The 23,190-nt window shown below is 51.6% G+C and overlaps 1 protein-coding gene across 1 annotated transcript; it reads right to left on the bottom strand.

Moving 5' to 3' along the window:
- Rbp1 (retinol binding protein 1) lies at positions 1–22,879 on the bottom strand. The gene is given in 6 exon segments (XM_076868522.2): positions 1–205; positions 2,084–2,185; positions 21,925–22,103; positions 22,541–22,648; positions 22,651–22,737; positions 22,740–22,879. Coding segments are annotated over 6 exon segments (591 nt in total). The 5' UTR covers positions 22,801–22,879; the 3' UTR covers positions 1–151.
- Between the last annotated feature and the right edge of the window lie 311 nt (positions 22,880–23,190).

Raw genomic sequence — 23,190 nt, 5'->3', positions numbered from 1 at the left:
TTGAAGAAAAAGAGAAAAGATAAAGTGAAGAGACAGACTCCACTAACAGATGCCTGGGAGTGCCTGGACACTTCTGTCCCACGCCGCACAGAGGCGGATCTGCCTCAGGTCCATGCCGCTCATTCCTTGAGACCAAAGTTGTCCGCTGGCCTCAGTGCACTTTCTTGAACACTTGCTTGCAGACCACGCCCTGCACTCTCATCTCCTGCAGCAGAAGCAGATGCTGTGGTTCACCAGAGTCATGTCAGAGCATCTAGGGGCAGGAACTTTGAAAACACCCAGTGGCTGTTATTGTTCCCCATGACTTGATTTCATCAATTCCTTAGAAAGTCAACTGAATGGGGTCAGCAGAGATCAGTCTCTCCGCATCCTGTAGACAGAGGTGGCTGGGGGAATAGATGTGGATCAGAGTGGCCAATAGGCCCCGTTGATGCTTCCCCACCCTGCTATCCTGGAGAGCCAAAAAGCTTTGGAAGCTGTAGGTCTGAGCCCAGGAGAGAGTCTGGGCCTGGGATTGGAAGGAACTGGGCACAGATATATGGCTCAGTAGGTTTCTGCAGAACGGGGCTGCAGTGTGGTACCAGGATGCCAAACTTGAGCCCTAAGCTGGAGTTACCTGTGGAGCTTGGAAATGCCTGGATCTCACACTAGCCGGGTATACGGGTGTCTCAGTGGGTGGAGTATTGGAATCACTCTTACTAAAAGCCTTCCAGGCGGTTCTAAAATGCAGCCATACCCTTCCCACAGGCCCAGCCCCAGCCCCTGCTCAGCCTGTGTTGAGTGAGGCCAGGTGCAACCAAAGTCCTATTGCCATGTCTTCCAAGTTTTTATGAAGGAGACTGGAAATCTGAATATTTGTAAGGCATCTCCTAACTTTTAAAGGGCTGGCTGAAGAAGTCTGGGCTCTTTGAGGGCGAGATGAAGCAGGCCTGTGGCCCCTAGTTTGCAACCTCTGGCATAGAGCCACAGAACTTTGAGCTCAGAGGACAACGAAGGTCACTTCATCTACTCTTTTCTCTGCAGCCAAGGAACAAAGGCCCAGGAGGAGACTGGCTCAAGATTGGGTCTGGACTCTGTGCATTAGGCTGGCCACCTCCAAATGTACAACCCTCTGTGCCTTTCCCCAGTGCTCACACTTCTCAAAGCTCTTGAAGACCAGAGATCTTTGCAGAACTCCTGTGTGTTCTTAGGCAAATGAGGCTGGGGGAAAAAAGAAGCTACTCAAGGACACCTGATGAATGGCCTGGGATCAGAATCCAGGTCACCTGGACCACTCTCTGGGATAGAGAAGTTCCAGGAGGTCTTGGCTTGAGGACATGTGCCTTATAAACTCTCCAGGAGCTAAGTTCTCCGCTGTGGTTCTGTATATGCTTTTCCCAGAGGGTAGACAGAGAGCAAGTGGCTTTGACCTGATGTCCCAGGGTAGAGGACAGGGTGGCTACAGTTTCCCCTGAGTTGGGAAAAGCTTTTCCTTCCCCTGTCGTAGGCTTAGGTCATATCTTAGAGAAGCCTGGAGAATTTTCCTTGGCTACCAGTCATAAATGACCTCATCACCAGAATAGGAACCATATTCCTATTTTTATTTATTTATTTTTGGTACTAAGGATTAAATCCAGGGGTCTTAATCACTGAGCCACAGCTCCAGCACTTTTTATTTTTTTATTTGGAGACAGGCTCTTTCTAAGTTGCTTAGGGGCTCATTAATTTGCTGAGGCTAGCCTTGATCTTGTGATCCTCCTTCCTCAGCCTCCCAAATCACTGGGATTACAGGTGTGTGCTATCCTGCCTGGCTCCTATTCCCACTCTGAGATACTAGAAAGAGAAGGAAAGTGGGCTCATTGCTGATGATTAGAAGATGCATCTCCTCTTCTGCTTCCTCTGATGGGCAAGTGGGTCACCTACACCTTGAGAACTCACTGCCTGGTCTTTAAAGTCACTTGAGCCTTCATTCCAGGCCCTGGGAATAGAAGCTTTAGAGCAGAATCAAGGCCCAGCCATGGTAGGTGCCTCTTTGCAAGATCTATCCAGGCCTCCAGAGTGACAAGGGTCTCTGGGGCTCACCTGTCCCCACCTAGGAACCTACCAGGTGCAGCTCATCACCCTCGATCCACTGGGTCCAGCCACGCCCCTCCTTCTCGCCCTTCTGCACGCATTCGAGTTTGTCACCGTCCCAGCTCACCGTGGTCTGCCAAGCAAGAAGCAGAGTTGTCAGTTGTGAGTGTGCAGCCCCTGGGGAGTAGGGGAGGGGACAGCCCCCAACCTTGATAATGTAGGATATTCTCAGGTCCATTTTACTACAGAAAATTTGCAACCCAATAGTCCCTGTCTGCCACATGCTTTTATTAAAGTGTGCAAATCAGTTTTAAAATTTATGAAAACCTTCACGAATTTCATTTAAAAAGGATAATTAGGAGGGAAAATGTCGTTGGGTTGGGCTATGATTGCAAGGATTGAGAACGGGGTTAAGGGGAGGGGCCGCTGAGGCCTGAGCACAGACGGGTGAGGATTGTTTTCCTGCATCTTGCTGGCAGTGGGTGGACATCTCAGAGTACCTTCCTGTCCATTTATCATTTAATCCATCCACCCATGGTTTCAACCATTGCTAGGTTCTGGGACATCCCAAAACACCCCACTTCTGCCCTCAAAGAGTCTTCATCTCCCAGGAGAATGATCTTAGGTCTAAATAGCCAGCTATAGGTACAGGTGGCAGCCAGTAGCCACCTGTCTGCTCCACCAGGCCCTCTCTGTGCTGGGTCTAACTCCTCCTGATTGTCCACCTGGAGCGTGGATTGGCATCTCGTTTTGACAGATACAGAGCTGACGACACCTCTCAGAGCCCACATCCTCCTTTGAGCCCTCTCTCCTCCCCTGAGTGCTGTGTGTCCTGCCGGGGGGCAGAGCAGGCTGCAGGGAAGTCAAGTCTTAGCAAGCCCACCCAGGAACATGGGGTCAAAACAGTGTGGGAATTCAGAGGCCAGGCAATCCTAGGTCCTGAGCATGGCTGTGAGCACCTGGCTTTGACTGGCCCCCATGTCCCAAGGCTAGGTACATGAAGGTGCAGCGGGCATGCGTCCATCATGTTTGTGGCTTCTCACCCCCTTTTGAATAGTCTCCCCAATGGGGCAGCTCCTCATTGTGAGCCCTGCATCCCCAGTGCCACGGGAAGAACTCCACCCCTGCTCACGGTGTGGCTCTGAGCAAGTCCACTCCTGCTCTGGGCCCTGCATTCCTATCTGTCATATGAGGTCAGTAACACGCAAGCCTTGGCTGTTGAGAGCGAAGGTTCTAGGATTCCTGCCCACCTACCTTACTCAGCAGGGAAGTTAGCAATGGCCTGATACAGATTTGGGAGAGAGAGAGGGAAATCTGGGAACTGAGTGGAGTGGGTGGGGTACCTCCCTCCTGGAGGACCACCGCCTCTCCTCTCCTCACTGCTCAATCATGCCCACCAGCCTCCCTTCTGGACTTGCTGACCACTACCGCCCTCTGCTGTTGGGGTGAGGCCTGGGCTGAGATACACAGGAAGTAGGCAGGGGGAGCAAGGTGTGTTCCCCGGCTTTACATAGGCTTAAGAGTGACCTCTGCTCTTGGAACCTGTTCCCAGAGGGAGACAGGGCACAGAGAGAGCGGGGAGTAGCTGGGAGAGGTGGCTTCTCTCCCTGGTCCAGAGACTCACTCAGAGCCCACGTCTAGCCCCAGTGCAGCAAGGCCCCACCTCCAGGACAGACCAGTGTGGTCAATGTCTGATGAGACTGTCACAGCTAAAGGCTTAGGCCACAGACATGGCAAGAAGCCCATTCTCTGGGTGTCATCTGTGCCAGGCCTGCGATGGGAAACGGAGACCCCAAATCAGTCCTCAACCTCAAGGAGTTCCTAAGAACACGGGATCCCCAAGCACGGATCTCCCCTCCGTGTTTATTCAGAAATCCACTCGGCATATGAAGGCCCCTGACTCCCCCAGAGGAGCAAGAGGACTCACTTGTCCCCAGGATGATGCACAGTTTTCTGCCTCTGCCAGAAAGGTCTATGAGCAAATCCATACAGAAAAGATGCCCAAAGAAGAAAATGGTAATAAAATAAATACCTGTCATCTTGCTTCTTCAGAGATAATTGCTCTAACATTTTGGTGTATTTCCATCAAGTCTTTTTTTTTTTTTCCCCTCTATCAAAACACACACATGTTTCTGTTTTTACATCATGTAGAGGTTTGTAGCCTCATTACTTTGCTCAGTAGAGGCAATTTCCCATTTCAATGAATATTCTCCTTTAGCATTATTTTAATTGTTATGTAACATTCAGGAAATGACTACCTAATTTGCAAGGCCTAACATGAAGTGAAAATGAGGAACTCTTGCTCAAAAATGATTAAGATATTTAAAACAGCAACTGCAGAGCATTAAACTATGTGAGGCGGTCCCCGAAGGACTGCCCTGCAGACGGGCGCAGAATGCTGTGCTCCCTGGCAGTATTTTATTGTCCATTCATACCATTATTTAACCGATTACAAATTCCTGGACATTTGGGTAATTTATAATTCTGTGCTACTGTAAATAAGATTTCCTTGCATACATAGTTTCGAACACATTGCTTTCTCAGAATATATGTCCGGAGGAGAAACTGTTGCACGGAAGAGTGTGCACACCTTTAAAACTTTTGCTAAATATCCCCAACCTGATCCAGCAGGCTCACACCCGTTTACCCTCCAACACCAGTGTTGGTTCCAACAGAACCCCCATGCAAGACAGGCTCATTACGGGTACAGCCAGCTTTTGCTCCTGGGCTACTGTCTCACCCTTTCCAGATCACTTGGCATCTTTTAACGGGGGGCCATTTGGCTGTAAACAATAACAACACCTTAGCCCCAGCCAGTAACAGGCAGCAGAATATCAGGTGTCATGAGAGATCAAGACGTGCAGGGAGCAGAAGCCTATTTGGGTGCTCAAAGCGCTTTTGAGAGAACTACTGATCAGACATCTTGGAGGGAAAGATCCCTATCACCTGACACCATGTCAGTTGCCAAGGAAGCCCTTTCCCGGCCACAAGCCCCTCTTGACTGTGATCCTGGGTGAGCTGGATACAGCACTGACTACATTTGTCTGTGTTGGAGGTAAGGGGTGGCCGAGCTCAGAGAGGTTATGTGACTTTATCCCAGTCACTCAGCAGAAGGAAAGAATTTGGCCTTGCATGACTCAATGCACCCTTGTTTCCCAGCCCAGGACAGGACACCTGATAGAGAACGGGGTAGAGGGGGAGGGGCCGCTGAGGCCTGAGCTTTTCCCTTGAACATTCCAGAAAGTGTCTAGAAGGTGCTTAGCAGATACTTGCTAAAGCTTTTGAGGACTGCAGGAAAAACAAAAATAACAAATAAAAAACTGTGAGCATGGTACTGAGATTCTGAGCAGGCCCCTGGAGGGACACCTTTTGGACACTTTTGGTTCAGTCATTAGGGACCTGGAAGCTCAGGGTCCCGGTCCCTGCAACCTCCTTCCATATTCCCTCAACCTATATAAGGTCAAGCCTTCTAAGAACATGTACCTTGGCATCCGCCAGAGCTGGGTCTTCTGTTCATGGCCATGTGGGATGACTCTAGGCAACTGGACTAACCTCTCTGAGCCTCAGGTCCTCGATGCAAGAAGGTTCAGAGGCCTACTGTGGTAGATGGTTCATGGGTGGCCCCTGCGAATCATATGATAGTCACATCCTGCGCAGGGCTTGGTGGCTGACTCACTCTGGCCACTGGGGCATCAGCAGGCACCATGCCAACAGTGCTTTCATGAGCCTATGTGTTCCAGGGGCCTATCCTCTTGGTACCCTGCCCTCCTGGAGCCCAGCTGCATGCTTTGAGGTGATCAAAGCTCTTCTGCAGAGAAAGGCCATGTGCCAAAGTCCTGAGGATGAAAGAATGTCCACCTGGAGGACAGCTGAGGTGCTCAGCTGAACACAGCCATGTGGAGCCAAGGAACTGCCCAATTACCACGGAGCATTGCGAGACTCTATGGTGGTTTTCTCAAGCTATTAAATTTTGGGGTAGTTTTTCACATTGTATCAGATAAACAAAATATGTACTTTTATAAGTTTATTAGAATAAACTTATAGACAAGGACAGGGTTCACATGTCCAACATAAACAGTAACGAGAAAAAAAAAAGTGTTTTTTTTTTTTTAAGAGCTGGATGTTGGTGAAACAGTCAGTGATGGACATTGTGGATAAAGTTTTTTGATGCTCCTTTTCCTTCCAGGAGGCCCAGATCCAAGAGGAGACCCTGCAGAGACTGCCCGCTGAGCCAGCCCCGGGCAGCCCGCGGTGCCTGCTTCCCCTAAGTTCTAACTAGGTTTTTACATAGCTAATCTACTTGGAACCTCCCACTGACATCTGGGATGACCCAGCAAGGAGGCTTCCTTCTCCTACTTTATTACCTGTGCTCTCTTAGGAGTGGGAATGGATTTTTCTTTTTAAGCTTTGTGTCCTGTGGGAATAAACCAATCATTTCTCCGAGGATCAGACTGAGCCTCAGTGGGCTGGTGTGTGACACTCAGTGGTAGAGTGCATGCTTAGCAGACTCAAGGCCCTGGCTCCATCCCCAGAACAAAACAAAACAAAACAAAAAGGAAAAAAACCAACCAACAAAAAGCGAGCAAGCAAGCAGAGGGGCCCTAAGAACAGAAAAGAGAAGCAGAAAATCCAGGAGGAAGAAAACCCCTCAAAAACAACGGAAAGGGAAACATCTGGAAGGGGCCTGGTGAGGCAGGGGATTCACTTTCTTGTCAAACAAAATGTAAGTTCTTATAACAAGCTTCTCCAGGACCCAAGAGCTTCTTCATGACCTTCCTCTGAGCTCGGCCGCAAGCCACGTTTGCCAGGCCAGGAGCAGTCTGTCGGCCACCTGGGACCAGGATTCAGACTTACCTGAACGCCTGATCTGAAAGGGGCTGTAAGAGGCCACTCCATCCAGGTTCCTACATGGACCCCATCACTCGGGGTCCAGTGGGGGAATTTCAGGCAGGAGTTTCACAGGTGGGGCAGATGCCTGTGGGTGTGGGAGGGACAGGGGGCTCTACCGCCTCCACCTCACCCCCAACCTGGGCTCTGGGACCCCACCTTAGAGATGAAGCCAGACCCATCCAAAGACATGGAGGGGGATGGCCAGTATCAACTTGGCTCCTCAGCAGAGATTCCCACCCAGAGACCACCGGAAAGAGCAGGTGGAGTGGGGCCCAGGGTAGCTGCTTGTAAGCCAAGCCGGCCTCACTTTTCTATCAGGAACTAATAATGACCTCCATTTCTTGGACTGTGTCAGCAGCTTTCTGAGAGAGACGTGTGTGCCAACCGATGAATGAAGACAGCTTGGCACCACTATGATGAGGGGCTGTCATTTCAAAAGCCATTATCCAGCTCCTCGACCACTTATAAACCCCAGCTGGCACGGCTGTACAGGGCCCAGTGACCCAGAACGCCTGAGTGACCCCACCCCGGGGGTGGCTCGAGGCTCACAGGCCTAGTTCAGATGACTAGAACTGGTGGTGACAGACAATTCCCACTAAATGGAACCATCTCTTGGCAGTGACCTGGCAGGACCTTCAAATGGTGGGACTCAACTTTGCTGAGAGGACACTTGGGACATTTATCAGAGATTCACCATGCTCTTAAACACTCTCAAAAGAGCAGATGATGGCGGATCACACTTGTCCACCAGCCCTATCCGGTCCTCTGCTCATGGACGTGTCACTGAAGGGTGGGACCGAGTCTTAGTGGCTCTGTGGTTCCAAAGCCCATGGTGACTTTGTTAGCCAAGGCCAAAGACAGGAGTGACCCAGCTCTGACTCCAAAGCCCATGCGCTCGTTCTCTCTCTCTCTCTCTCTCTCTCTCTCTCTCTCTCATTGGTACTGAGGATTGAACCCGGGGGTGCTTAGCCATTGAGTTACACTCCCAGTCCTTTTTAATTTTTATTTTGAGACAGGGGTCTTGCTAAGTTGCTGAGACTGACTTTGAACTTGCCATCCTCCTTCCTCAGCCTCCTGAGCTGCTGGGATTACAGGCATGAGCCACTGTACCCAGCAAAGCCCATACTCTTTAGATTTGGGGGTAAAATTAAAAAACCAGACAGCGAGTGGACACTTCTTGTACATCCTGTGATGGCTAGAGATGCCAGTCGGCCCTTCCTCCTGGAGTCTGACTTCAACATGTGCTTCTCCCTTTAGGATACGTATGTTCCTGGGAAAATGATGAGTGCAACCTTCGGTGCTTTGTTAAGTAAGCCGCAGGGTGGGAAGGGCAGGGTGGGTGACAGGGAATGGGCCGTTTGCCAGGGACTGTGCTGGGAGTTTTCCACAATCTTAAAGTGTCAGGGCTGAGGAACGAGATCAGCCCACCACCCAGGGAGCTGGGCTGTAACTGAACCCAGTTCCTTGCAGCCAAGTCCACAAGTTTCCTGTGAGGCCAGGCAGGCAAGTGGACAGCGGGTGGCTCCTGTCCTCCTGGTCCATTCCTGGGGGCTAGCAATGACCTAAAATCAGCATACATTCAGGGTACTATAAAAGCAGATTAAAACTAAATTAATAAGGCCTTAAAATGCGAATGACTAATTAGAGACATAAAAGCAGAGACAAGCAGCTACAGGAACCAGGGTAGCCACCCAAGGCCTTTGTGGGCCTGGAAGAATGCGATTCCTCCGTGAAGAACTTAGCAGCAAATGATAACATGATTCTTAGGAAAAATAAAATGAAAAAAAAAAAAAAAAGTCCAGACTAATAATCTTGACGTGTTATTTTTTCCCTCAAACATTCCTGAAAGTGTCTAGAACCAAGTTAATCTGTCAGAATGCTCAGGGCCCCACAGAGGCCCAGTTTCTGGATGGGGAGGTGGGAAGCAGGACTGGAGAAGTCACAGGCCTATGGCACCCAGCCCTGCCTGGGGGGGGGTCAAGGGAGGCTTCCTGATGGAAGTGAGAGCATCCCTGTCACCCGGGTCACCATAATGACATGTTTGGGGACGATGTGCCAGGTTGGGTATTAAGTATGGATGATATCAAGCTGATTCCTCAGGACTTCCTGGAGCAGGCAGGAAGTTTACAGCTCTGCAGACCGAGGACCTCGTCATGAAGTGGGAAGATGAGCTTTGACTCTGAGGACACATCTGTGCCCCCTCAGCTACTGGGCTCGGCCGTTCCCTGACCTAAGCTGCCCCTTGGATGAGCAGTGGAGTTTGCAGGATGGTCCCGTATCAGGCGATGGCATCCAGCAGTCATGGGGTCCATACCTGCTGCACAGCAGCCTCAGGACTGAGGAGGGCGTGAGGCAAAGGGCTCAGACTATTGGAGCAGGGGACACCAGAAGGAGCTCCAACAGGAATGCCAGGTGGCCAGAGGGGCTGGAAGTTCTGGGCAGAGGCCCATCAGGGAAGGCTTCCTGGAGAAGGTGTGGCTAGAAGTAACGTTAGACCTGATGCCAGAAAAAGCCCTAGAATTGAGTTTAGAAAGAAGAATAAGAAAGAAAAGAAACAAGAGGACCCCTCACAAAGGTACCAATACGAACAAAAGCCGGGAGCTGGCTGGACCGTCTCTTGGCATCACATTCTCCATGAAGCTGGACCCTGAACTTGCTGGGGAGATGGCTCAGAGCCTCCCTTCTTCCTCATTTCATGCCTGTAGCTCCAGGTGGCCAAACCTGGGATCATGGAAAAATGCAGCTGCTTGCTTCTCAGGCCCTGGCCACCCCAGGGCCCAGGAATCAGCTGTTGTCAGTTCTCCCAGCATGGGGTGGTGTGTGGGGGTGGGGTGGGGCTGGGAAGATGGGGGAACAGAAATAAGAGCGCCATGTTCTGCCAGAGAGTACTCCCAGGAGCTTGGGAGGCCTCAGCTCTTTCATACAAGTTTCTGGACTATTTTTTAAAATTTGATCTTTCAAAGTGAAAAGAAATAAGTGTTGCTCAGAAGATAAAAAGATGCAATCTCAGTAACCAAGAAGAATAAGCAGGTCAGGATCTCTCCACGGAGGGCTCCTTGGGGTCTGGGGTCCCTCTGCTCACTGCAGGATACTAGCCGCCAGAAATCGTGGCAGAAAAAGAGCATTTGTTGAATGAATGGTTGGCAAAAAGAATTAGGGGCAAGGCACCTCTCCTGCTGTATGACAAAATATTCAAGGCACCGTGGCTGAATTCTCTTCCATAAGCTGGCTTACAGAAATGGGTGGGCCAATGGAGTGATGTGGCAATTACTCCACTTCTTGGGGTCCCCTTTTCTTCACCTGCAAAATGGGGCTAGATCTGCCACTGAGCACAGCCATCAGAGGACATGGCACAGGCTGCAGGGACCCGTGTCTGTGCAGGACACACACAGTATGGGCCGTGCTCCCCGCTGCTTGGCCTTGCCCAGCCTGTTCTCTGTGGCCGTGGAGTGGCACACGCCCGCCCTTTTCCTGCTCTCTGTTCTCAGGAGCCTCCTAGCTCTTCCCTTGGTGGCCAGGATACCCTTCCCACATGTGACCAACCACCTCCAGAATCTGTCTCCTGAGGTGACAGTTCCCAGGGACGGGTGGCACTGTACATTTTCCCACATGCTATTCTCCATTTAATCCTTACCATGAAGCATGTATCCCTGCTTTATGATTATTTCCATTTTGACTAGTAGGGAGAGGCCCAGAGAAGTGACGGTGGTACTGTTTGTCTCTGGAATATCTCCTACAGGCTCCTGTATTGAGGGATCAGTCCCCAGCTGGTGGCATATTGAGAGGTGGTAGAAACTTTAGAGTGGAGCCAATTGGAGGAGGTGGGTCACTGGGGGTATATATTGTCCCTGGACTCTTCCTCCCTCCCTTCATGGCCACCACCAGGTAGCAGCTCTGCTCCGCCATGTACTCTCTGCCATGATGCTTCGCCTTGCCAAAGGCCCAAAGTGACCAAGGACTGAAACTTTTGAAATCATGGACCAAAATAAATCTTTTCTCTTTTAAGTTGATTTTCTCAGGTATTTTTGTCACAGTGATGGAAAACTGACTAACAGAGTTGGGCTGCAGACAAACACATGGGTACAGGAGGGCCTGGAACAGTTGCCTTCCTTGAATCTGGGTTCTCAGCCAACAATGTGGCCTCCATTACTGGGAAGAAGAGGATACAATTCAGACGATTCCATCCCAAAACACCAGTAGTGCATCAGGGGACGCTGCGTTTGAGACATTAAAAATCTCAGAGAAAGTAATCCAGAGCACTGACCCTGTGCCATCTCTCCTTACCGACGATCTGAAGCTGCCTAGATTCCCATATTCTAGCTCCATCAGCTACCTGACCTGTCCGTCCTGCATCTCATTCTCTTCATATATAATTTAGGAAGAATTTGGGCACCTTCACCGTTAGAATTGTTGTGGGGATTAAAAGAATTAATGTACAGAAAATGCTTAGAATTCCTGGTGCAGGAGAAACACTCCACAAACATTAGCTATCATTAAGTGGGATTAAAGTGGATCTTGCAGGGAGAGAGTCAATGACTACCCTTTTTATTGTTGTGCTATTTTCACTTAACACTCATTTTAGCAAACACACTGGAGGCCCTGAAGATGCAAAGGTGTGAGCCCCTCCTGTCTGGAAACTCAGATGCATTAACCAGCTGCTCAGTGAACTTGAGCCAAAAGGTGACAGAAGGCAGCGATGGAAAGGAAATCGGGGTCAACAGAGGGGCCGTCTGGGCTGGGTCTTTACCAATGGGTAACCATCTAGGGAGCTGGCTAGAGAGCCCAGGGGCTCTGGCCTCCCACTGGGGAGCCTCTGGGGGTGCGGAGCAGGGAGCAGCGTGATCCGATTCCCTTTTTACTTTGAGAAGGATGGGCTGAAGTGTTGATGGTGGACGGGAGATGGATGCGAAGATGCTGCAGTAATTAAGTGAAATAATCCACGGAAAGCGCTGAGCTTGGCACATGGTATGCACAAGAGATGTTAATTGTTATTATTATTGTTATTATTATTACAAGCAAGAGATCTTCCAAGCAGTGGGATGGGAAAGGAGGACAGAGATGTTCAGAAGCACAATCCATGGAACTTGTTGACTAATTGCCCATAAACACTTTCTTTTATCTTCACAGTGATCGTTTACACGGCTGTGGAGTGGTCTACGGAATTAAAAAGCCACAGTGTTTCTAACCACCCATGATGTTTTGGCATTTAGGAACACCAGCAGGAGAGAGCCTGTTCTACAAACCACAAAAGCCGGGAGTCAGAACTAGCCGAATTCAAAACCTGAGGCAATGGCTACCCAGTCATCGGATCCTGGAGGGACTTTCAGTTCCCATAAAATGGAAGGGTAGCGCAGGTGTGGTGGTGCATGCATGTAAGCCCCGCAGCTTGGGAGGCTGAGGCAGGAGGATCACAAGTTCAAAGCCAGACTCGGCAACTTAGTGAGGCCCTAAGCAACTCAGACCCTGTCTCTAGATAAAAAATAAATTAATAAATAAAAAAGGCTGGAAATGTGGCTCAGTGGTTAAGCCACATTCCTGGTACCCAAAATAAGTAAATAAATAAATAAAAGGGAGGGCATCTGGAGGATGACATAGACATACATACACACAGTCCTGGGACAGCACGGCCACACAGTAGGCCTGCAGGGTGGTTGGGCTTATGTGAGTCATTGAGGATTACCATCACAGAGGGACACACAGATACCTTTGTCCAAAGAGATAAATGGTTTTTTTTTTTTTTTTTTTTTTTCTTCTGAATGATTTTCCTGGAATATAATCCCATAAGTGGGATCTCTGAGTAAAACAGTAAAATGATTTTCTGACTCACTGCGTTGCCAGACAGGTTTTTTTTTTTTTTTCCTCCTTTCTTTCTGAATGCAGGGCCGGTTTCACTATAAGGCTGGTGAAGAAGGGTTTTGGATACCCTGGGTTCCCTGTATTCCTACCTTCACGTCCATCTTGTTTGTTTCCTGTAGTAACCCCAGGTTGTCCTTGGACCCTCAGATCAGGAAAGAAAGAAGAAGGGGGATGGGAGGAGGAAGGAAGGGGGAAGTAAGGGAAGAGGTTAAGGCAGGAAGGAAGGAAGGGAGGGAGGAAAGGAAGGAGGGAGGGAAGGAGGAGAGGAGGGATTAGTACTATTCCTGTGTTGGTGGCAGCTGTTGCTCTAAGGCATTTGCATATTAAAGGACATATCTAGAAAGTCTTTGAATATTTCACCAATATAAATGTGCTCCAGTTGTGGAATTTCAGACTGCATGAGGGATACCTGGGGCTCCTGTTTGGAGGACAAGGGGCAGGTCTCTCTCTCTCTCTCTCTCTCTTATAAATTGGGCACAGTCCTTTCTCTCAGAGGAGTTTTCAATCAATTCCAAGTAAAAATACCAACAAATCCCAGAGCCTCAGTGCAGAGCCTGCAGCAGGACCCAGGTTGCAGGCAGGGCTGCATTCCAGAGGGTGACCGCCATGGGATCCATGGTCTGTGCACACAGGGGCACACACTCCTTCAAGCCCCCTTCTCTTCCAGCAGCCCTGGCAGAGGTCAGTGGCAAACATCTGCCAGATGCCTTCAGAGGCTTCTGGCCCCACCCACCTCTTCTGGTTCCAGCCCTGTGGAGCCAGGGCCCGGGTTGATCACCAGGGCCCAGAAACCCGGAGGCTGGGTTGGTCAGGCCCGAGCACTGGAGGCTCGGGCTGGAAAGTGCTTTAGCCACTGTCAGAACCACCTGTTTGGGACTCTAGAGGGGCGCATGGCTGAAGATTGGGGTCACTCCAACACTTATAGGGCTTCTACAGGACTGTTTCCCCTTCAAGTCCACCTGCCAGGCTCCCTTGCTGGGCCAGGGAGGCGGGGAGGCTCCGCCCCAAGGGCAGAGGGCAGGCTCAGGCACCAGGGGCACTCCTCTCCCACCCTGCAGGGTCTTACACATGATGAGTCAGAAACAGAAGAGCCAAACCCTGTCTGACCTACAACCACAGAACCGTGCTCCAAGCCCCCGGAGCTCTTACTGAGCACCAGGCACCCTGGGACAGCATGGCATGTGTCTGGCACACTGACCTTTAGAGGTCAGCACCCCGCATGCTCCACTAGGACCATGCCACACCCATTACCACGTGGGTCTGAGTCCCCTAGAAGACAGGAGGGGCTCTGCCATCAACTTGACCATGGAGTGTGGCAGACCAGCTGCTCTGTTGACTGCCAAGGTTAGGATAAGTGTTCCCCAAAGGCCCATGTGCCTTGGTCCCCAGACCGAGGTGCTAATGGAAGGCGGTGGAATTTTTAATAGGTGGGACCTACTTAGAAGCCTTCGCATCATATGAGGACATGCCCTTTAAGGGGACACTGGGACCCTAGCTCCTCCTCTTTCATTTCTGCTATGAGGTGAACAAACTTTCTCTTCCATGGACTCCTCATCACAGGCCCAGAAGCAACAGGGCCAACAGACCATGGGCAGAAATCTACAACACTGTGAGCCAAAATAAACCTTTCCTCTTTTTAAGTTGATTATCTTAGGTATTTTGTTAGAGCAAAATGGAAAGTCGACTCGGTGATTTCAGAGGCTAGATAGCTCATAAAGATGTCATATAATTCTTCCTTGTTTTTTTGAGATTTTTATCCTTGGAACCTAGCTGCCATGTTGTGAGGAAGCCCAAGCAGCCAGTGGATAGTGAGCATGAGTGAGCCATCTGGAAAGAGAATCCTTCAGCGTCCAGCTGACAGAGCATGCAGCAAGAACAAGCCATCCCTTCTGATCCCTGACCAAATTGCAGAACAAAGTAAATAACTTGTTTAAAGGCACTAGGTCTCAAGATGATGTTACACATCAATAAAAAGCTGAAATAATTCATTACCACATCTAATTCTCATGACAATCCTATTAAATGGGTACTACCACTGACTCAGCTTTACCCACGTGGACAGAGAGCAGAGGGATAAAGAGGGATCAAGTACCTTCTCCAAGGAAACACAGCTGGACAGTGGGACCAGGATTCAAATCCAGGTCCAACTCAAAGCCAAAGCTCCTGACCGCTCTGTCACACCCTACCTATTCAGTTGCACAAGCTCCACTCACTTGGAGCCTCGGGTGCAGCCCTCATGGGATGCTGCAAGACTGGTGTTTACAGGTACCTCCAAGAATAGGGCTGCAGGGTTGTTCCTGTCTACTCCCCTTCCTCCCTCAGAACCGGGCATCTTTAACCCCAGCACAAGATCATGATAAGAACATCACAGGAATCTGGCATGGGCCCGCTGCTTCCTCGTTTTCCTTTCCTATAGATATCAAAAGCATGGTCTTCTAACCAACATTGGCAACAGCGGGGAGCCTGTCAGAAAGATAAGGGCTCAGGCCCAACCCAGAGCTGCCAGATTAGAAACTCTGGGGTAGGGCATGGTCCAGTGTGAGAGAACTACTGTTCTAAGGACTTACATGGTTCCCTCAGATGCAAGTGATGGGAAACTAGCTCAAACAGTTTACAGGGAATGAAATGGAAGATACCGACTTAAGTGCATGGGAAACCTCGAGTGGCATTAGGGTCAGGAACTCCTGTACCTCTCCAGTGTGACTTCCCTCTGTCTGTCTGTCTGTCTGTCTCTCCTGACCTCATCTTGTTCTCTTCCTTTGGTTGGATTCCTCCATGCAGTCACGGAAGGCAGCAGAGAGGGGCTTCAGAGAGTCCCAAGCTTACCTCATACCACTTTATCAATCTCCAAGGGAACAGAATTCACCTCTTTCCCAGGATCCCTAAATTAAGGAAAGGGTCCAGCTTGAGTCATAGACCCAATCATGTGACAGGCCATGGAATCCCGTGGCCACCTGTCAGAAGGTGCTCAACCCAAGAGAGGCAGTGCTCTGTGATTTTCAGGCCCACCAGGACCTACGCGGTGAGCAGGGGTTACTACCACCCAGAAAAGGAGGTGCTTCTCTTTGCAGGGGGCAGGAAAGCAATGTAGATCAGAAAATCAAACCACTGTAGCTCCCTCAGTAAAGACCTGGCTATCCTATGTGAACAAGCCTTGGGATAGCAGAAGAGGCCCCACAGTGTGGTGACTACACAAGTCCTTTTCCCCTGTACTGTCTCTATGGTCCTCAGAATTTGCCTTCCGAGACAGGCAGAACAGCAATCATGGTGCCCATTTTGCAGATGGGCAAACACAGGCAGTCTGTCTAACTGGCCAAGGTTGCCCTGGCTCCTAGGTAACAGAGGGGATTCAAAACCAGCTGTGCTGACTCCACCAGCACAGCTCCTCCTCGTCCCAGGCCCATGGTAGAGAGTTTTACAAACACACGCATCAGAATCCTCCCCCTGCTGCAGCTGGCAGAGGAGCATGGAGCAAGAAGGCACTGCCCCTCTCTGCGCCTTGATTTTCATCTGTGAAGTGGGTATGACGAATACTTGCAGAACAGCATTTGCTGTGGAGACCAAAGGAGAAAACGTACTAACAGCCCTTGTTGCAGGCCTGGGAAAGACTCGTGCGTGTTATTTTCCTTTCTTCCTGCCTAATAAGACCCCAAACCTAACCAACCAGCGTGATTTTTGAAAGCTGCTTTGTGAATTTTACTTGGTTGCTTTAATTCTTGTTCTTTTTTTTTTTTTTTTAATAATCCTCAAAAACATGCTGCTGACACCCGGTTTCAAAAGGTCGGAGAACTTTAAGCTAAGACATGAAAGAGGTCCTGTGTTTCCGTCCTGGAAGGGCCCCAGCCTGTTGCTCAGGCCTGATCAGGGCAGAGGCTCTCAGAGGCTTCAAAATCCAAAGGAATTCTCGGCTCTCTAGCCCCGGGAGTTGATTTTGCCATTGGCATTGTGTTTGTTAACGTAAGAACCAGAAGATCCTTTTAGTGGGTCAAGAGCAGGATCAGAGGCTGGCAAGAGTTTAAACCAAAGTGGGAACAGCAGCTGGGTGGATTTCACGTATTATCATGTATAATTAGATGGCAGGCGGCTGGACAGAGGGATGTAAGGTAGTCAGGGAGGGAGGGAAGGAAACACAGAGGGTAAAAGGGATTTTGAAAATCCTAATGCTAATATGGAAAGATGCCTAAGAAATATTTTGGGTAAAAAAAAAAAAAAAACTATGTGCAGAAAAGTGGATTGATCCATCCTTCCTTCCTTCCTTCCTTCCTTCCTTCCTTCTCTCCCTCCCTCCCTCCCTCCCTCCCTCTCTTTCTTCCTTCCACCCTTCTGGCTTTAGACGAAGATATTGACCAGTATTGACTAGCTGACCAATCAATAGATAGCTTATGCATTTGAGGAGTTTCTGGATAGATCCACTAGGAACTATAACAGTGACGACTCCCAGGGCCCGGGCCCGGGGGTGGGGAAGGGGTCTTTTCCTCTTCAGCCTGTACTCTCTGGTGCTATTTGAATTTTTTTTTTTTCCCTTTTATAATAAAAACAAAGGAGGCCCCAGTCAGCAAGGGCTGGAAGTGGAGGGCAGGCCCTGGGGAGGGGTCATCCTGAGTTCAAAGCTGGATGGGAAGGCCAGGCCTCAGCCAGAGGGAGGTTCCAGGCCCCAGTGAACAAAGCCGCTCCTCCAGGGAAACGCTGACCTGGTGTCCACCACCAGATGACAAATGGCCCTTCTGCCACCACCACGCGGAGCCAGGCTCACGGCTGTGATTCCTGGCTGAGGCTCAGTCTTTTCCCACAGAAGCCACTCACTCTGGAGGGAGCTGGGGACAAAGAGTGGAATGGCTTCCGAGGGACCGCCTCACCCAGGAGTGGGCTGAAGACCACCTTCCTACCCCAGCGCCCCCCACCTCGCCAAACCCCTATGGGCTGTGTGTGACAAACGCTACCCATGAACTCCTGGGTCTGTGGGCATTTTAATGAGAAGGACACCAGAGACAGGGAAGAGCCCCCTGCCTGCTGGGCCCACCTCCATAGAAACCATGGCCCTGCTACCCGTGGGGCCTGCAGGATCTGAATAGCCAGACTGGGAAGGAAGCTGAGCCCTCAGGCCGCACAGATCTGAAACCCTGGTCCCCCTGCTGGGGAGAGACTGCAGGGACATTTCAGGTGTGTCTGGGCACAGACTGCAATGTGCATAGGGTCAGACCAGTGGCCCAGGGTCCTCTACACCAAATGTTACAGTTTTTCCACTTTTCACAGAGGCTCAGGTGCAGAGAGACACAGAAAGATGCTCAAGTACTCCACAGCAGGGGCTTTGAACATTAGCAGCCTCAAACCCGACTCCTGGGGTTTCTAAGGCAGCGACCAGGGGCTGGCATTTCCATTACCAAGAGGCTGACTGTGCAGCTACTGCCTCTCCTTCCACTTTGGCCCAGCTCTAAGGGAACACACTGAGCGAGCAGTGACCAATGCCCCCTTGATCCTTCATTTCAGGTAACAAGGTGGGTAACCTGGAGAATGTCTATCAAAAAGGGGCAACTGTGACAGCGTCCTAGTGAATCCACAACCTGCAGGGACAGACAGACAGGTGCCTGGTGTTTTCTTTCTTTCTTTACTTTCTCTCTTTTTCTTTTCTCTTCTTCCTTTTTTTTTTTTTTTTGTTAAGAACAGCTAGAAATATGGATTTTTCTATGAAATCTTACAATCTCTGGCCATCTTTGGCAACTGGCTTTAAGGTTTTTCCAACATTGTGCAGGCCCAGAACTACCCATCAGCAGGCTGGACTCCGCCGCTGGCTGCTGCTCTGGAATACAGATAAGGTTCCCGTGGAAAAGCCCTGATCCAGCCAGAGGGCTCTGCAGAGGAATGTCAGCCTGGCCTAGTCTCACTCCACCAGGACCCCCCTCCCGCCTGTCAGGGTCATATCCAAGGCCCCTGTGGTCCTCAAGGATCCGCCCTCCCCATCATGCTCAGCCATCTCAAGTCTTTGCGGAATCCACCTCTTTCCTCTCCAAAACCCCCGGCACCCAGGCCCTCTGGGCTTGAGTGTGCATGGGTTTGCTCTGAAATGCTCTTCTCATGTCCTCCAATCTGCCTTATTTCTTCCTTGTCCATCAAGGTCCTGCTCAGCTGTCACCTTCTTGGAACCTTCTCTGACCACTGCTCCCCCACCTCCGGCCCCGTTGGTCCCATCACTGGGCTATTACTGCCCAGTGACGCCTCTGTCTTCTAGACTGGCCTGGACATCCAGGAGGTCTTGCTGCCTCTGTGTCCCTGAATCTGAGCTGGTGCAGGGCCTGGTGCAGGACAGGTCTGACATAACGTTTACCGGGCACTGTTCCCTTGGTCTGGGTCTTCCTCTCATCCCGTCTGCCTGGCTACCTTCCTGTCCATCCTTCAAGACTTGGCTCAGACTGGGAACCATCCCGGACCCCCCAGACTGCAGTGCTTCTCTGCCCCTGATCATCCTACGGTATGAGAGTATGAGTGGCTGCCTCAGTCTGTCCCCTCCCTTCTTCCCCGCAGGGCTCCATGAGGACAGGAATCATCTCACTGACACAGGGGCTCGAAGACAGAGGAAGAACCATGAAATGCTTGTAGAACCCAAAGAAAGCAACGAATGAAGAACGAGACTTCTGGAAGGTGCTGCGAACATACCCCTGGCTGCTGCTCTGGGTGCTGGGTTCTGAGCGCAACATGGGGGGCAGAACGCGGGGAAAGTAATTTTGACAGTCACCTAACCCAGGACAGCTAGGGGCACTCAGAGTCCACGGCCAAACTGGCCTCTGGGAAACCAGCTGCTCAGATACACAAGTCCAAGGCCCCACAGCTGCCCTAACTCCTCATCCTCCACCGCCCCCAGTGTGCTCTTCGTGGTGGTGCCAAGGTGCACAGCATCCAGCAGGCTGCCCAGAGGGGCTTCTCTGCGCTGCTGGGGTCCAAGCAGAGGCCAAGCAGAGTAGAGGGCCAGGGCCATCCCACCTCCCAGGAGTCAATGGCGAGGTGAGAGAAGGCTGTCTACTTGGGAGTTTGCCCAGCTGCCAGGCCCTCCTACCATGCTGGATTGAGAAAAGCTGGCTACTCTCCCTTCCTGTGTGTCCCCAACCCTCCCTTCCTCCTCCTCCAGATATCTGGGACCCTCTCCTCTGGATGGCCACACTCCCTCGATGCTCATCATATGTGTCCCTATGGACTGTGGGTCTGTGTGCTCCTGTGCATCGGGATTGACACATCTGCTGTCCTGCTCCTGGTGCGGTGACCACCACGGGAGGGAAGCAGTGGCTAACTCAGATCCTTTCTCTGCCATTTAGGACCCTCCCCAAGGTGATAAAAAAAAAAAAAGGATTTAGAGAAATCTTTTTTATAAAGCGGGGTTGCGAAGGGTCCGGTGAAGAGGAAGTGAATGAATGCAAACTCTGAACAGGGTCTGGCACACAGCACGGGATGACCAGTATTCACTAGGTGATCCATAAATGCTTCGTGTGTTCATGGATGATAGAGAGAGTGAAGAGTGAAGATAACCAGGCGAGTACAGAAGGTGCATGCGGCATGGTAAGGACCCCAGAAAAGAGATGGAGATGGGTCCTGCTAGTACCCCAAGAGTGAGCTGGGGACAAGCCCTGTCCTCATGGAGCACAGGTCCCTGCAGTAGATAGGATGCCGTCTGGGCAGTGACTAGAAATTGAGACCCTCTCTGAGCTCTCCTTCCTCGTTGGGAGCCTCTCTGGCGGACAAGAGGCCTTGAGACCTGAGTCATAACATGACGTCTTCTACAATAGCCTCTTCTCCCCGCAGTGGCCCCTTCAAGGACACTCCTTGCTCGCTACTCCCTCTTCCCACCATTCCAAACAGCAGACTGGGCACCAGTCCTGAGTGCCTGCTGAGGAGTAAGCACGGTGGGGGACTTGTCCAGGCTGGGGCTCTTTAATACCAGACGTGGGCACCCCATCAATAGTGGTCCTACCAACTCTGCCATCCTGTTCCTGCAAAGTCCATCAGCAGAGGGGCCTGGCAGAACACAGGCGTGTGGGCCACCCATCAGCAGGGTTCAGGTCCCCAGCTCTTAGTCTCCTCTCCTCTCTGAGCCTCAGTCATGGCATGAATATGAATGACTAAACCCTCCTTCTCAGGGCTGTGGTGTAAAATGGCAGGCCATATGCAAAGCACAAAGCAGACCCAGCAGCAAGACCCTCAGCAAATGGTGGGAGGGGTGTGTGAGGGCCCCTGGATAGCACAAGCCAGTTCCCTACCCAGACAACGGAAGCAAGCCCGAGACTGGGAATACCCTGACCTCCCAGAAACCCCAGAAACAGAGATTGTTGTTGGAGGCCTGGGGATGACCTTCCGGAACTGCTGTGGCAGCACTAATTGGGGTCTCCTGGTCACAGCTTCCCATCCTTGGGAAGGAGAGGAGCAAGGCCTTCCCCATCCCCCACCACTGCTTCCTCTGGCCTGGGCTGCAGGGGCACTGATCTGCCCAGAGGTTAAAAGGAAACTCGGTAGGCAGAAAATGATAGGGTGGGTCAGGGCATGACCAGGGGCCAAGTCCCAGCTAGCATGACCCAGCCATCCCAAGGAAGGGCAGATCAGGGGGCTTCCAGAGAGATCAAGGTGCCTGTTCCCTAGGGGACTTCACATGGGGGTACACTGGAAGTTTACGCTTCAGGGTGGTGTCCTGTATTGCTTCTTTCTTTCCCTTTTTTTTTTACCTCCAGCAGCCCCTAGTCTGCTAGAGGGCACAGGATGGACTTGGAACCCCAGGTCGCTGGTCCCTAGCCAGGGTCTCCTGGACCCTTCATCTCTCCCAGACTCTTCTTCACCTGTAAGAGGGGGAACTCCTGCTGCCCTCAGGGCTGTGGGGAGCCTTGGTGAAGTCATGCGCTGAACATATCTGGCAAAGCGCCTGGACAGGGCAGACTCAGCAACCACATCCCTCATAACTAAACCGGCAGGTTTGGATGCGGTGGGGTGCTTGCTGACTGGGTGCTGCCTGCCCTGCGGGCTGGAAGTGGGAAGATCCGCAGTCTTTCACAACACAAGGGCCTTTGCTCCTCTCAAAGATCAACTAGACTAGCCGGGGGCCTTCGGTCAGATCTCCTGAGCAGGAGACACCCGGGACTCACGAATCCTCACCATGCACTTGCGGTCATCTATGCCGGTCAGGTCCTCCTCAAACTCCTTCCCAACCTCGAAGTCCATGATGTAGTTCCTAAAAGTGCTCAGCGTGCGGATGATCATGTGGTCGCCTTCCTGCACGATCTCTTTGTCTGGCTTCAGCAAGTTGGCGATTTTGCGCAAGGCCACGTTGACATCTGCAAGGGGTGCGGGGACAGGGGAAGAGAGTTGGCAGGAAAACTCTCCAAAGAGAACCTTTCCCGGGGGAGAGAGCGCGACCCGGGAGCGGTTCCAGGAATGCAGCTGGGATTCCCCGCTGGCTTTGCGCTCTTTTCTCTTTTCCTCTTGGCCACAAAGTTTTCTGCTCCCACACTAACCTTTAAAAACAAAAACTTGCAAACCAAGGCCAGCTCTACTAATTAAATTATCCGCGTCCAGAGCCAACAAGCAGACGCTTGCCACCAATTAACCCTTGCAACCCCGGAGCCTCCGATTCGCAGCCCGCCAGCCGCCCTAGCAAGCGCCGGCCGCGGTCGCCCTTCCTGGCGCCGGGGTGCACCGGGCGGCGGCTGCCCAGGCGGAGCAGGCGGGTGACGGCTCGCGGGACCTTGGGGACCGCCGGGGCAGCGCTTACCGAGCGCGCGCAGGTACTCCTCGAAATTCTCGTTGGCCAGCATCTTCCAGTACCCGTTGAAGTCGACTGGCATTTCGGGGAGTGGCGGGAGCGTCGGCCACGGAGCGGGAGGGAGCGGCTCTGGGCTGTGCCGGGGCAGCGGCTGCGGACGCGATCTGGGTGGTGGGCGGCCCGGAAATGCGCGCTCTCGGGGGACAGGGTCTCCGCGGGGCGGCGACAGCTGGATTCCCAGCGCGCACAAAGCCCGCAGGAGGATCCATTGTAGCCGTCGCTCCTCCCCCTTGGTGGGGGCGGGGCGGGGGAGGTTGGAGGGTCAGGTTTGTCCCTCGCCGCGGGCCACCTTCGTCTCAGACTTTCTATTCGCTTCCCCTGTAAAGGAAGAGAAGGTGATGGGACTTGAGAGGTCCCTTTATTATTGGTCACAACTTTTCGGTTCCCGAGGGATTCCTTTGAACGCCATGAACTTGTCACCCTCAGCGGCCACTTGAGGCCTGGGAATCAGACTCCTCAGGTTTGCTGGAGGGATTAGGGAAGGAGGCCACTCAACAGGCCTTTGTCTAAGGCTCCGCTCTGCCCCCCACCCTCCCCGCCCCAGTGGGCCCGGCAGTAAAACTCTGGGGAGAAGAGTGGGGAACGCTCTCCAATCCTGC

Source organism: Callospermophilus lateralis, chromosome 10 (assembly GCF_048772815.1).
Source record: "Callospermophilus lateralis isolate mCalLat2 chromosome 10, mCalLat2.hap1, whole genome shotgun sequence".
Lineage (NCBI taxonomy): Eukaryota > Metazoa > Chordata > Mammalia > Rodentia > Sciuridae > Callospermophilus > Callospermophilus lateralis.
The sequence above is the reverse complement of the archived record's forward strand: the minus strand, read 5'-3'. Positions and strand labels throughout refer to the sequence as shown.